General features: G+C 39.0%; 3 protein-coding genes across 3 annotated transcripts; all 3 read left to right on the top strand.

Moving 5' to 3' along the window:
- Positions 1 to 1,266: 1,266 nt before the first annotated feature.
- On the top strand, positions 1,267 to 5,667 carry gja11 (gap junction protein, alpha 11). The gene is made up of 4 exons (XM_041805475.1): positions 1,267 to 1,346; positions 2,061 to 2,213; positions 2,468 to 2,653; positions 4,724 to 5,667. The coding sequence occupies exons 2-4, from the start codon at positions 2,085 to 2,087 to the stop codon at positions 5,315 to 5,317; spliced, it is 909 nt and encodes a 302-aa protein (XP_041661409.1). The 5' UTR covers positions 1,267 to 1,346; positions 2,061 to 2,084; the 3' UTR covers positions 5,318 to 5,667.
- A 2,572-nt stretch (positions 5,668 to 8,239) lies between these two features.
- gja13.2 (gap junction protein alpha 13.2) lies at positions 8,240 to 10,207 on the top strand. The gene is made up of 2 exons (XM_041805512.1): positions 8,240 to 8,293; positions 8,928 to 10,207. The coding sequence occupies exon 2, from the start codon at positions 8,955 to 8,957 to the stop codon at positions 9,807 to 9,809; it is 855 nt and encodes a 284-aa protein (XP_041661446.1). The 5' UTR covers positions 8,240 to 8,293; positions 8,928 to 8,954; the 3' UTR covers positions 9,810 to 10,207.
- A 1,017-nt stretch (positions 10,208 to 11,224) lies between these two features.
- On the top strand, positions 11,225 to 15,235 carry LOC121521386 (gap junction Cx32.2 protein-like). The gene is made up of 3 exons (XM_041805337.1): positions 11,225 to 11,315; positions 12,900 to 13,038; positions 13,893 to 15,235. Exons 2-3 carry the CDS (start codon positions 12,910 to 12,912, stop codon positions 14,505 to 14,507), a joined length of 744 nt encoding a protein of 247 aa, XP_041661271.1. The 5' UTR covers positions 11,225 to 11,315; positions 12,900 to 12,909; the 3' UTR covers positions 14,508 to 15,235.
- The last annotated feature ends 325 nt before the right edge of the window (positions 15,236 to 15,560 follow it).

Genomic DNA, 15,560 nt, shown 5'->3' with positions numbered 1-15,560 from the left:
GTTGCACTAAAATAAACTGTTGAGGGGAGGAGAACAGATTTTAAAATATGACAGCTGCAGGATGATTGGATTGAGAATGGTCGTGGCAGAATGGGATTGGTTCAGGATTTAAGTAGATGCCCAAAGGAAGACACACGAGTCAGTGATTATTAATGAATGAAAGGATAAATGAAAATGAAATGGTCTCACATTAATCTTTATTAGTAGTTCTAGCAATTCAGAATTCTGGTGCTGATTACTGAAGGATCAGACTTTAACCATTTAGCTGACTAATTACACGCATCACTAACAACACCACCTCTCATGCTACACTTGGCATTTATGCTGTTCGACTTCCCAGTCAAAATCCAGTGCAGAGACTGTGAAGCTTGTACAGAGCACTGAGTCTATACTGGTCCAATTCAGTGCATTCAGAAAGTATTCAGACTCCAAGCAGACTTTAATATGCTTTGCACTGAAGAGAGGCTTCTATCTAGCCACTCTGCTATAAAGTCCAGATCACAGTGATGGTTGTCCTTCTGGAACTTTGTCTCATCTCCACCCAGGATCTCTGGATGTCAGTTGGAGTGCCCATCAGGTTCTTGGTCACCTCTTTTACTTAGGCCTTTCTCTCTTGATTGCTCAGTTTAATCAGGCGACCAGCTCTTGGAAGAGTCCTGGTTGTGCCAGACTTCTTCCATTTGAGAATTATGAAGGCCACTGTGCTCATGGGAACCTTCAGTGCAGCAAATTTTTATTAGCCTTCGCCACAACAATCCTGCCTCTGAGCTCTGCAGGCAGTTCCTTTGACCTCATGGCTTGGTGTTTGCTCTGGTATACATTGTCAGCTGTGAGGCCTTTGATAGAGAGGTGTCATGTCCAATCAATTTGCACATAATCTGATCATTTGCAATGTAATTAATTAAAAGTTTACATCGTGTTCCTTATAATCTTTTTGAAGTTTTTATATTCTTATCTTATTGCATTCAAGTTCCCTGCCAGCAGAACTACAGCTGTGCATGTATCCTCTTAGTATTTTTATTTTTCTTCTGTGTCTGTGTCTTCTTCTGTGTTGTTTGGCCTAATGTCATGCAGGGTTTTTGCAGAAATAGTGTTAAAAAAGACAAGCTAGTCGGTTAGAAATGCATGTTTAAGGTCAAACTTCTGATAGTTTTGTCTGTACCCATCATTCGTCCACAATTATTCCAAGACTGGAGGATGGTTGTTGTGGGAAGGATGGTGTCCTTCATGATAAGACGCCAGCAAGCAATGGAAGGGCAGCTTCTTCATCACTTTCTCTCTTCTTCATCCCCCTGAAACATTGTCTTTTCATTCAGCTCTTTTTTCTCAGTGGGTTTGTTCAACAGGTAAGTCTAATTTTGATATGAAATCCTGTCTGTTGTTCTTTAACCAAAGGTAAAGCATTACATTGTTCTGGGCACGTTCAAGAGGAAAAAAATGAAATAATTGTAATTTTTATGTTTGTGTTATAAGGAGGGGGAATATACTGTAAGGAACAGATACAGCAGTGTAAATGCAAAAGTTAAACTCGAGTGGACATGCTATCAGCATAAATTATCAACAAGTTAAAGACTCAGCTGAAGAGACTGACACTTTTTTCATCAACAAAATGTTGCTCTACAAAATTGGCACAATTTTAATAGGAACAATTAAAAGATAAAACCCCTCATTATGGATATTTTGAATGCATACAAGGCGAATTTAAGCATCTTTAAAGTGCATAACTGGTTGTGCTCATTTCAATAGTTGGGATTTACCGAGGTGTAGGTCTCAGTTTCCAACAGATATGTTTGTTTTGAGGACCTGGAATCAGCAGCTGTGGTGTCTATCAGCAGAAAAAGCCTGCAAAAAAAAAAAAAAAAAGATAACGTTTAGCCTTGTAGGGAGTCGGTCTGCTCTAACTCTACAGCATACAAGGATTTCTGCATCATCTTTTTTTTCTAAATGCTTAATTTCAAATCCAGTCAAGGCCCAACTTTTTCAGCGCTGTGCATAATTAGGATTATTTCATGTTTTTGTGAGTCACAGTACGTTTTCTTAGCATTTTTCTTCTCGCACAGAAAGCAGGACAACTGGCGACTGAAATGGGGGAATGGGATCTTCTGGGCCGCCTGCTGGATAAAGTGCAGAGTCACTCCACGGTTATTGGCAAGGTCTGGCTCACCGTGCTGTTCATCTTCCGCATTCTGGTCCTGGGCACCGGCGCTGAAAAGGTCTGGGTCACGTTCACAACAAAGGAAGCTTGTGGGGAACAGTAATACTGGTGCTAATATGAGTTTCATAAAAGCTGGAACAAGCCTCTGGACATGAAATGTCTCAAAACTTGAATCACAAAGAAATATCTTCAAAGCCAGGAATAGCATTACACAAGTAGTTAGCATTTTTAGGCACAAGGAAGTGAATATTCTTTTACTGTTCTGTACAGCTCTCAAGTTTATGACATTATCTCTTTATTGTTCTTGTCTAGGTGTGGGGCGATGAGCAATCTGACTTTGTCTGCAACACTCAGCAGCCCGGTTGTGAGAACATATGCTACGATGACGCCTTCCCCATCTCTCACGTTCGCTTCTGGGTGTTCCAGATTATTGCTGTCGCTACTCCAAAGCTTCTTTACCTTGGCCACGTTCTTCATGTGATCCACGCTGAGAAGAAGGTGTGTCACTGCAGTGGGTGTAGTCTGGCAGCATGACTGCTGTGCTCAGTGTGTCAGATATGCCAATCCCATAGTTGGTAATTTTGCTGAAGGTTGGCGTGGATGTTTGCAACAAGCCTGTATGACACTAGAAGGTTGTAAAATTTGAGTTTAGGTTGGTACTGCAAAATTATAATGGTTTGCACAGATGTACAGGCTTAATATGCGATGGTGTGAAAATTAATATGATTAAATTAAGTATACATATTGTGGAGTAATGTGAACTCCCTCTGGGTTTGTTGTTCTTAGCGCTGTGTTCACACCAACTGGACAACACTTCCTTCAGCTTGATTAGGTTTCACCTCAGAGGCTCAAACTTGTTGTATATGCTTTTTGGCATCAATCCCTCCCTCCTTCCTTCCCTAACTACTGGCCCTCTCATCATGTGGGGCAAGAGAGATGGTCCTGCCACCCAAAGAGGCTGTGTTTTGGGGGGACAACTAAAGAAAATAATTTTCCGTGGGGTCTGGCTGCGAACTGAAGATCTCAGCCCCTCTTGCAGACCACTATTGGCAGAACAGAAAGGACAAAATTTGCAAGTACGTTTTAAACATTTTTTTTATTAATTCAGTTTTATTCATAATCATCACAGACCAAGAAAAAATTCATAAATAAAACATAAAAAGGTCTGATGTCTAATCTTGGATTAAATTATCTATATAGACCTGTTGTTAAAGTAGTTATGACAACGGTGGATTGCCTTGGCTTTGTTAGCTTGAGCTAAAGCTAACATAGCTTTGCTAGCTACATAGTTTAGTTTACTGCGTAAGCCAGTGTAGCCATGGTAGCCTAGGCTGAAGCTAATGACACTAAAGTGAGCCACTGTTCACATAACAACTTCTAAAACAGGTTTAGCTTTAGCAAACAGAGCATAAATTAATGTAGCTACGTTTGCTTTAGTTTTTAGCTACTATACTTATGAAGCTACTTTAGCTATCTCATCTTTGTAGTTAACATTGGTTTAGATTTACCTATGTTATCTGCATACCTAACATAGCTACATAGCTTCGTTAGCTTTAGATTAAACTACATTAGCTATATAGCATCTTTATGTGCATAGCTAAAATCACTTTGTTAACTTAAACCTTAGCAGAGAATGTTCTTGGAGGAAAAGCTTTTAGCAGACTGTTCACTTGGCCTCATTATACATTTTGTAATCTGGTTTTGCAGGTCAGGTTTTTAAATATGACCTTTTGGTAGCCTAACCTTACCTTAACTCTTACCCTAACCCTAACCCTAACTGTAAGTTTAATCAAATTTTATGTTGTGAAAGTTTTAGTATGTATTTCTGCCCTGACAGAGACAGCTTCTTACCATAGCGGTGTGTAAGGGGGCCATCTGAGATCTGCAGTCCGCAGCCAGACTGCCATGAAGGCAGGAAAGGAGGAAGAGGGAGCTGAGGGCTCTAGGTGTGCTCAAAAAAGGCATTTGTTTTGACCTAAAAATCTGCTCTGAAAGTCACAAAGTCATCCTTTAAGATTGCCCACAATATGCAGGGAATGTTATTTTGAAAATGTTCAAGTAATTCACCTGCATTGACCCTTTTATTTTCTAATCTGGCTGTCCTGCCAACCCAAACTGGGTCTCATACATAAGTGCTGACATTGGCAGCAGGGTTTGTGTTGAAGTAGTGAGGGGCCAGCAGCAACCTGGCTATTTACTATTGTACTGACATTATATGAATAATGTTATCTTTGGTAATAGAATGTTTGATTTGGAAACTCTACAGGGATGGTGAAATCATACCATGGTGTTTTAGCCTGGTATGATGTTGTCCAAGTTTTTGGTGTAAAAGCTTTGAAAATAAGTTTTTTTCTCTTAATTATTTTTGCATTTCACCATTAAAAGGGTAAAAAAAGGGATGGGTTGATCATCGTCACTTCCAGTAAGTGCAAAACAGCAGCGCATGATTTGGGACAGCACTACCCTGTTGAGATTATGGCTGTGTACCTAATTGATTTGGAATAAACTTCAAGTCTTTTCTGAGTTACTGAGAAATTTTCTAATCTTGTTTCCTTTCTCTAATCTTAGATGAAAGAGAGGATGAAGAAGCAAGCTGAGCTAGACGACCCAACCAGCCTGTTCCTCAGGAGGGCCTTCAAAGTCCCCAAGTACACCAAAAGCACTGGCAAGATCAGCATCCGTGGCCGCCTTCTCCGCAGCTACGTCCTTCACCTTGTTGCCAAGATTATCCTGGAGGTTGTGTTCATCGTGGGCCAGTACTTCCTGTATGGTTTCACCCTCAGTGCTGTATACGTCTGTGAAAAATCCCCCTGCCCCCACCAGGTGGACTGCTTCCTGTCAAGGCCTACGGAGAAGTCTGTCATCATCTGGTTCATGCTGGTGGCGGCGTGCGTGTCCCTCTTCCTTAGCGTGGTTGAGCTGATCTATCTGTGTGTGAAAGCTGTGAAAGAGTGCATGGCGAGGAGGCAGGACTACACCGTGACACCTGTGACACCCCCGCTTACAGAAAGGAAGGCGTTTAAAAGCCTAGATGATGAGGTGATCCAAAATAGCATCAACCTGGAGTTGGAGCTCCAAGGACGGAAGTTAGGGGTGAACGGGGTCAGCGAGACAATCAAGAGTGTGACGCCTGAGAACAACATGGGGGAGGTTCATATCTGAAGCATGGAGGCAGCGATAAGCAATACGGGACCAAAGCTTTTGACGTCCAGTAAATGTGTGTTTTTACTTTGGTTAGGAAAGGAAAGGGGGGGTGTGCAGAGTAAATAAAGATTTGGTGGGGGCAGGGTCACCAGCTTAGGTAAACAGGACTCAGTCACATGCAAAATATAGCTCAGATTTATGTCTTTTAACATTACTGACACAAATGCTTTAACATTTTCATCACAGTCATCATTTTATAAAGTCTGACATTAAGTTTTTCTCCAGCTAGGTGTACTTTCTTTGAATGATTTCATACATTGCTGTTACAATTTTAAGTCAATAAACTCATCAAATTTGGGTTCAAATCAGATCATTTCCAGTTGCCCTGTCCTTACTATCATGTAGAATTTATTGAGTTGTTTCAAAGGTGACTTTGTGAAGTGATGTCATGTTTTTTTGCTTGTCCTAATCTGCCTTTGAAATGCACTGACTCTAAGGAAAGCATCATCGATCAGAACTACAGCTTTTTCTTCATCTCTCTTACTAAATATTCTTTTGACACTCCTTAAAATGATTTGCAGGCATCCTATACTGACATCAAGCTTTGTAAACTTTCCATGTACAAAATGTCCACTACATAGATCACCACAGGGAATTTGTGGACAATAGTCTTCATTTACCAATAACACCCAGAGAGTTTCATACCCGATTGCTATTTTGTGGGGACACTGGGCCAGGTGGAACAGACATTAGTTGCAAAATTGTCCATACACCAGTGTAAGCAGCCTCAAACCAGGCAGGCAGCACAACTTTTTAACAGCTTTTCTCCCTCATGAGGTCATAATCCTGCATTTAAAGATGGTATGCCATTCAACCAATAAATCCTGTGGAGAGCTGGTTTTGATTGAAAAATATCCTTAATTACCGTAAAATCCAGATTATAGGTTGCACCGGATGAGAAGATGCAGTCTGTTTTGTAAGTCTCTCCCAGACTTCTGCATTACAAATTATTCTGTGGTCAGCAATGTTCACAAGGTGCCGTTTATTTGCAGCTGTGTGATGTTGTAGTTCAATATGTTTTGCCATGAAGCCTTTGCACTTCTGCTAGCTGTTATATGGTAGTTGAGCTGTCAGCCTGCAGTGATTGCTGACAGGTGATGGGCACACAGCCCTACAATCGAGCTGCCCAGCTCCACTGGTGGGTTATAGTCCTCAGTTAAGAAGTCCTTTCAATCCAACCAGCACTCTGAAAGGTATTAATTCTTATAGTAATACTTACTTATTGGGACACACACTTCTATGAGCATAATATCAGCATGGGCAGATATCATAAAATTCTGCTGATATGTACAATCTATACATTTGCTCTTAATATTGGCCTTCATCGACTGGAATCATCATCCGATATTGGCTGGAACTATCGACCCATTCCAGATGGAGAAATTGTCCTATATTAGCTTGAAATATTTCCCATCATTTGCTTAACATATCATCCTATACTGGCAGGAAATATCGTCCTTTACTGGCTAGTAATATTGCCCTTAATCAGCTAGAAATATTGTTCTATATCAGCTAGAAATATCCTTTACAAGCTGGAAATGACGTCCTATATTAGCTCAAATATGGTCCTCTATTGTATGGAAATATTGCCTTATATTGGCTTAAGATATTTTCCAACATTTGCTTGACATATCATCCTATACCAGCTGGGAATATCGTCCTTTATTGGCTAGAAATATTGCCCTTAATCAGCTAGAAATATTGTCCAGTATCAGCTGGATATATTGTCATATATCAGCTAGAAATACTGTCCTTTATTGGCAAGGAATATTGCCCTGTGTCAACCACAATCAACCTATATCTGCTTTTAAAAATTTGCTTTTATATAAATAAATTTATTTTAATAAATAATTCAGCTGAAAACATTGTCCTTTATAAGCTGGCAATGTCATTCTGTATTTGCTTTTATCATTGTCCTATATTGTCTGGAAATGTTGTGCTTTATCAGCTAGAAACACTGTCCTATATTAGCTGGAAAAATCATCCTATATCACCCTGAAAATATTATCCTATATTGGCTGGAAATAATTTTACATATTAGTTGGAAATATTCTTCTTTATCAGCCTGAAAAATAGTTCTATATTGGCGGAAATTACTTTCATACATTGGCTGTAAATATTATCCTATATCAGCTGGAAATATTGTCCTCTATTAGCTAAAAATGACATCCTACACAGGCTGAAAATGTTGTCCTACACAGGCTGAAAATGTTGTCCTTCATGTGCAAGAAATATCAGTTAATACTAGCCTGCATTTCAATTATATAATCAGACTACAGCGCATACACAGAGCTTCTCAGCTGCAGACACCTTAGTATTAACCTCAGAGGGTCATCTGTGTTTAATGGGGACTAAAATCATTCATTCTGATCTACCAATCACTTTCTTTAATAAAAATCAGACGATGATGATCGGTCTTGATCAATCACAGCATCTACAGTATTAATAAATAAATCTGACACTCAAAAAATGTGATTTCTTCACTTTTTTTGAACAAAGTGTTCTTGAACTAAGTGTGTACAGGTCAAAATTAATGTCAAGACAAATAAGAATGCACTTTTAAAGAGATCTTGTTTTTTGAATTCATAAAAAAGACATTCAAGTCAAGTCATTCAAAACTCCTATCAAATACATGCAGAACATTCCTAGGAGCTGTATTTATCCTTAACAGTCTGGACCGCTCCTCAGAGACCTGGCCCCCCAGATACTGAACACCTGTCAATTATTACACATCTTTTCTCCACTTCTCGTCTTTATCCAACTTTTTTCCACCAATTTGCTGATGGGTGAAACGTGACCTTAGAGCCAGATGCGTTGCATAAGAATTTGCTCTCTCATCGCTGTCCTCACCCACAAGCCACAAAACTCCAAGGTCCAACTTTAAGTTAGAGCTCGGCTCCCAATAGAGGCAGTGCTTTCGTAGACGGTCAGCAGGTAAGAAGCAGCTGTTCTTGTTCTCTGCTTTGTTTAAGGATTTGTAGGATTTAGAAAAGATACGTGGTGAGTGATTAATGAAGCTTGAGGAGAAGTATTTCAGACTGGAAGTGTAGAAATTAAATTTGTGTGAATTTTTTCTTAATAATTAGTGACATACTGCAAAGGCATCAGGAACCCTCCCCATGTTAAACTTTTATGTTTTATGCAATGAGACATTTATATTGTAAATTTATAGTTTCAGAAAATATATCTCACTTCTCATGATTGCATTTATCAGTGTTTTTGCTCTTTTTTTAACTTTTCCTTTTTTCATACAGTAGCTCTTGTTTTTCCCTCCTAAGTCTACTACTTCACATTAGTAAAAACTCTCAGAGCTGTACAATTGTCTGCAAAGTTTTGTTTAATTATTGTTTTAGGTTATTGACCAACTAAGTCAGGATCCAATGGGGCTCTAATGTTCTTCTGATAACTTGTCTTTGAACAATGTGTGCCTTTGTTCAAGCAGAAATTGATTTAATACTCGTTGAAGGTTACTGTTTTAGTTAATAAAGGTGTGTTTTACTATCATTGCAGAGAAAGATGTTATCTTATTATGCCTGAGCTTATGAGGATTTCTTCTTCTGTGTCACAGATTTGTAGCTGAACATCACCAACAACAATGGGAGATTGGGGATTTTTATCGGATCTGCTGAAAAAGGTGGAGTCCCAGTCCACGGTCATCGGGAAGATATGGATGAGCGTCCTCTTCCTCTTCAGGATCATGGTTTTGGGTGCTGGTGCTGAGAGTGTCTGGGGCGACGAGCAGTCGGGTTTCATCTGCAACACTCAACAACCTGGTTGTGAGAACGTCTGCTACGACTGGACCTTCCCCATCTCGCACATCCGCTTCTGGGTCCTTCAGATCATATTTGTGTCCACGCCAACTCTAGTCTACCTGGGCCATGCTATGCACATCATCCACATGGAGAAAAAGCTGAGGGATAAGCAGTTGAGCCAGCACAGCAGGAAGCTCAAAGTGTCCATAGACAGCAACAATAAAGAAAAGGTGAAGATCAAGGGGAAACTCCTCGGGACCTACCTGACCCAGCTGGTCGTAAAGATCATCATCGAGGCAGCCTTCATCGTGGGTCAGTACTACCTGTACGGCTTCATCATGGTCCCAATGTTCCCCTGCTCTAGAGATCCTTGTCCCTTCACCGTGAAGTGCTACATGTCCCGACCCACAGAGAAAACCATCTTCATCATCTTCATGCTGGTGATGGCCTGCGTCTCTCTGCTGCTGAACGTCATCGAGGTCTTCCACCTGCTCTGTAGCAAGGTCAGGTGTGGGTCCAGGCCTCGTTCTCACAACATCACTTCGGCAGAAAACCCAGCCAGCCTCTCGGGTCCAAAATGGCCGACTACAGAGGACACGCTCAAGCAGAATAAGCTGAACATGGATATGGAGAGCAGCAGTTTGGGTGGGAGTCTGGATGGGGCCAAAGAGGAGAAGAAACTACTGAGCAATCATTAAAACGTCCAAACCAAGACTCTAAAACTCTTACAATGTGGCGCACAAATCATGACTGAGCTTCAAGTTTAAGCTTGATTGAAGCGAAGCCTTTGTCAGAAAATTTGATGTATGCTGCCTCTTATTAGGCCACTTTGTAAGAATTTAACTTTGTACTTATAAATGAGAAAATAATGGAAACTGTGCAATATTGCTGATGTATTTATGTTGCTCATTTTCTAATCTATGAGTGTGCAGATTTCTATGTCAGGTTTAAAAATGTTTTCTTTAAGTTATTGCCACACTGGTTGTCAAAGACTTGAAATTACATGCAAAAATGAAGATTATGATTTTGTAAAGTCTACTGTGTTTTAAATGCACTTTTGTATGCTGTATTGTTTGTAATAAATGATTAAAATTTGTTAAACATGTCACCATTACTTTCTTTTTCCCTTTTTTTTATCATTATTTACACTTATTTCATTATCAATATGTTCAATTGCTCTCTCAAAAATGTGATTAAATCAGGTCTTGTGCTAAAGATATATCAGAAAGTTGAGGAGAATAACAATTGCAGATTAGCAATTAAATTTAGTGCATCCATAAGTCAAATTAGGAGAAAAACTTCACTTAAAATCACAAATGGGTGAAGAAATCATAAAATATACACACATGAGAGCCTTAAATAGTCAATTTCTTGTTATTCCGGCATAAAGAAACTTGAATTAGGTGCCAAGTAATGTCTTATAAGCCACTTATGCACGCAACCTGACTGCATCTTTATGATTTTACAGTGTGGTTGATAAATAGACAGCTAAAAGCCATATGTACTGATGGCAGGTTCATATAAGGTGAAGGATGCTTAGGCTATATCAGCTGAACAGAGCATAAACAAGGTGTGATACATGACAAAGATCAAATACATTCATAAAAAAAACAGCAGAAGCTGCACAAAAACACAAGGACTTATACACACGTCTGAATTCGGTTAAAACGTCCCTTCAACCATGCATTCCTGTGCGACTTATTCACCCGAACTTTTGGTGAATCAGTCAAAAAGTCTTGTTGACACAGTGTGTACAGAAATAAACGTGGCCGTTCATTTGTCACGTACTATTCATTGCACTGGGTTGCATTAGTGAGCACAGGTGTTCTTGTTATCCTGCACGTAGTTTATTCTATGAAAACACAAGCTTTGGTGGGCTGTATCAACCGTAATGATAAGAGGGGAAAAAATTGCATAACATCTGTAGAAAAATCCTGATTGTGAGAGTTTTATCAATTTTACAGCACTGCCAATCATTAACCCACACATTCTTGTTAGTGCTGAGCCCAAAATGTGTCTACTTTGGTATTTTATCAAATCCAGATGTCACCACAACGTGACACTGTCTGTTGTGCAAGTTCATCCCATCTAAAGTTCAAGGTACCGTAGACAGGTTGGACTGAGCTCAGTCAGTTTTCTGTCATTCAAGCTCAACAGCTGACAGCTGCTCTGTTTGTCTGCACGGAGGTGTTTTACACTTAAAGGTAAGATCTTCAAATATAATCCTTTAATTTTATGGTAATTTTTCTTGTACATTGTAAACAGTGTGATGAATTTAGACCTCAATGTAGTGGTATTTTTTTTTGATTCTGAATCACTGCATTTGATATAACCATGTGTTGGGTAGATGGCTGTAACTGTGAGAGTATTTACACATGTTCCTTTAAACTGATTCGTTGTCCATAATAAATAGGTGAAATCTTGTATTACTTTGTGAACACAACCAGATAAAAATCTTAGTATCATTTATCAATTTTACTCTAACTGGTCTCAATAGTGATTTAAATTTAACCATGTAAGCATGACTTTCTCCCCATCACAACTTTACAGGTATATTTTAACATCCGTGGGATACAAATTCATCTTCTATCATCACATCTAGTAAGAATATATGCAGCAGATTTCATATCACTGTTTATGTAAGGAACTTTCAATACTACACTGAAGACTGAGGTTTTTATAACATGTGTTTGAAGCCAAAAGGAACTTTACGTTGTCATTAGTGTGTTTAATTGAACATTTACAGCACACAATGGTGTGTTTTATGTCTTTTGGAAACAGTTAAAACAGATTGGTTTTGCTGATGCTACTTTACAGCTTCAAAACAATGCCTGATTTGTTAATAAGAAGTTTTCACATATAAACTTTCTGGTCTTAATTCTTTAAATTTACAAGATGACATAAAGGTCTCTTTGAAGACAATTCATGATGACAAATCACGATGGGTTACTGAGTTTTGAGTGTTTTATTTTTATTGTTTAATTTTTAAAAAGTTATATTTAAAAGCTTTAAAGTCATCAGGTCTAAATGATATAGACATATAAGATGATGAAGACATTAAACCATTTAAGATTGTCAGTAGAACTGTCACTTTTTTGATCCAGCATGTCATATTTAGCAATAAGTTGGCATACTGCATGCCCTGTCCACAAGGGGGTGCCAAAATCCTCAAAAACTCAAAGATCCCCACAGTGTCTTTTGATTATTTTTGCTGGATAGTCAAGTAAGCCCAAAAGAGGGTGAAAGGGTAAAGTTTCCTTGGGCCCAGAGTCATCAACAGCAAAGACATTGTCCAATCTAAATGTAAGCAATATTGTTTTTATTTTAAGCCTAGTGCAACAAAAGTACACATTTATTCAATTTTGCCTATTTCAGAATGCAACCCCCTGTCTTCTTAAACTGCTATGAGCCATTAGTAACAAATATTGACATTTTGTTGGGTCTACTAGACCAGTGGTTCCCACAGTGGGGGTTGGGACCCCCCTGGGGGGTTGCAAAACACTGAGTGGGGGTCGTGAGATGCTTTCCAAGAAACATAGAGTATTTTTAAGTGGTTTTAAATTGTGTAGTTTGCACATTTATGTAAAATATATGCATAAAATTGGTTAAAATAAAAAAAGAAATGCATGGTCTTTTATTTCAGTTTATACGAAAATCAAAGCATACAATGCGACAATGTCATATTAGGGATTTTAGTGATGGTAAATCCATCATTTATAATTAATTAAGAAGAAAATAGCAAAAAAAAAAAATGTATGTAATTTTTTTGTGTGGGTTTTCATCCTCAGATCAGACACCATGGGAGAGTGGGGGTTTCTGTCCACTCTGCTGAACAAAGTCCAGTCTCACTCCACTGTTGTTGGGAAAGTCTGGCTCAGTGTGCTTTTCATCTTCAGGATCATGATCCTGGGAGCCGGAGCAGAAAAGGTCAGCATCTCCTTTTGGTCATTTTTTTTGTTTTTTGTTTTTTTTTCGCATAATTCTGGATGGCATGTTTCTGCTGTCTTATTTTGGGGAAGCATCCTTCAAAGGATACATCCTTCAAAGGATGCAGCCAGGTCAGGTTTGATTCTAATGAAGTGATGTGCATGGAAACATCAGTCCTTTACAACTTATTAAATCACAAAAAATGGCTTGTGTGTTCCAGTGTCATCTTTGAATTGTCTATAGTTAGCAGTCTATTGACTCATTCCTTAAATGTCTTTGGTCCTACATATATAATAAGTGACTCCATAAATATTCACCCCCGTCAAGTCAGTATTTAGTAGATGCACCTTTTGCTGCAGTCACAGCACTGAGTCTGTGTGAACAGACTGTTTGGAGTGTTCTTTTGTCTTCATGGTGTAATGGTAACCAGGAATACTGCAGGTACTGGACCTTCCAGACACTGGTGTCTTATACTACAATAACAATCACTCCACTCAGGTGATCCCTGTTTCACTAACTGTGGGACTACTAGCACCAGCTGGCTGGACCTCTGTTGACCTAGGTCAGTCACTTTAAAGGAGGTGAATATTTATGCAATCACTTATTTTATATTACATACCTTTGTTTAATTGGCATAACTTTGTAGAAATCTGTTTCCACTTTGACATTAGAGAGGTTTTTGTACAATTTTGTCAAAAAAGCCAAATTATTCTGATCGTGGTTGATTTATCAATAAAAGTGTGAAATAGTTTTTATAGGTACTGTATGAATAAATGCTGCAAAAGAAAATAGGTCAAATCTGCGTCCATTTCATGTTTGAATACTGATTTACATTTCTCCTCTGAATGTTACAGGTGTGGGGGGATGAACAGTCAAATATGGTCTGTAATACCAAACAGCCTGGTTGTAAGAACGTCTGCTATGATCACGCCTTCCCCATCTCGCACATTCGATTCTGGGTTCTCCAGATTATCTTTGTCTCAGCACCAACGCTGATCTACCTCGGTCACGTCATCCACGTCATCCACAAAGAAAATAAGATGAGAGAATACATGAAGAATCACCCCAGTGAAATTGCCAAACAACCAAAGTACACAGACGACAAAGGCAAAATCAAGATGAAAGGCAACCTGCTGGGAAACTACATGACCTCCATATTCTTCAGAATCGTTCTGGAGGTGGCGTTCATTGTGGGACAGTATTATCTGTACGGCTTTGTCATGAACCCTAGGATCGTCTGCTCCCGGGCCCCGTGTCCCTTCACCGTAGAGTGCTTCATGTCTCGGCCCACAGAAAAGACCATTTTCATTATTTTCATGCTGGTGGTGGCTTGTGTCTCTCTTTTTCTCAACCTGGTAGAAATCTTATACTTGGCATGTTCCCGCTCATCCAGACGGAGGTCTAAAACTGTGCCAGCCGCTGCTATTGCCATGCACCCACGTTTAACTGGTGGCAGTCTTGAAAAATGAGAAGCTGAGCCTCTGATGCCAGTCCTAACACAGCCTGAAGGAGACCATTAAGATTCACAGAGCAAATGTAAACAGGCGCAAGGTTGCAAGGAGGTTAGATGAAGACGTGACTAATAGTTCTAATCTGCAAGAGGCTGTGGCTCTCTGAGAGTTATTTATTTGTTTGATGCTTTAAGATCTCTGAAAATGAAGCAGATTGTAGACTTTTCGCAAATAGAAATGCACATAATAGAAAATGCACAAAAAATACAATGTATTAAAATGTCACTTTTAAATTTGTTAAAAATTTGAGTATTGTGGTTTTACTTTTTACAGAGCTGATGTTTTGTAAATATAACTTATATATGGGCACCACCAAGTGGCACCTTAGTTAATGTGATCATTAGCATCAGTGAGGTTTCTTCTTTTATGGGCTGATTGTCAGAGTGTCCTAACTAGGGCACACTGAACTTGACCCAGCTGGTGACACCTCAGCGTCTGTAAATCAGTTTGTATTGGATGAAAGCCATTAAGAAGCCATTTCACCTCTCTTTCTGTTTAAAGCTCTGTGTTTGTGCTGTAAGTGCTACTTCTTCTCCCTTTTTAAGACTTAAGACTTAATGTTAGGTCTGTTATAACTGTAAATATGTGAAGTAAAATCTGTTTTTATTTTTACTGTTCATATTTGAAAATGGCTTTATGAGTGCTGTGTTTGTAACTGATTATAAAATAAATTATTTTTAAAAAAGGACTGCAAGAGGTGTGCATTCTGCTTATTTATTCAGAGACTCTCCCTCTAATCAAGAGTGGGCAGTGAAGAATCATGCCTCCAACAAGCTGAGACAACAAAGGCTAAAGGATGGATGACCAAATAAACTAGCGAAATGAGGAATCATAGAGTCAGTGGAGTGGGTAAGCCGAAACCACTCTCTATATCTAAGCAACTATGCATATGTTTTTTTGGGACAGATAGACTTAAAATAGATTTAAAGTGAATAAAACTTTATATTCAGTTGCAAATCCTTTGCTTGCATCCGGCCTGTGAACCACTGAAATCACCAAACTTTTGCATTC

Source organism: Cheilinus undulatus, linkage group 14 (genome assembly GCF_018320785.1).
Source record: "Cheilinus undulatus linkage group 14, ASM1832078v1, whole genome shotgun sequence".
NCBI lineage: Eukaryota > Metazoa > Chordata > Actinopteri > Labriformes > Labridae > Cheilinus > Cheilinus undulatus.
The sequence above is the reverse complement of the archived record's forward strand: the minus strand, read 5'-3'. Positions and strand labels throughout refer to the sequence as shown.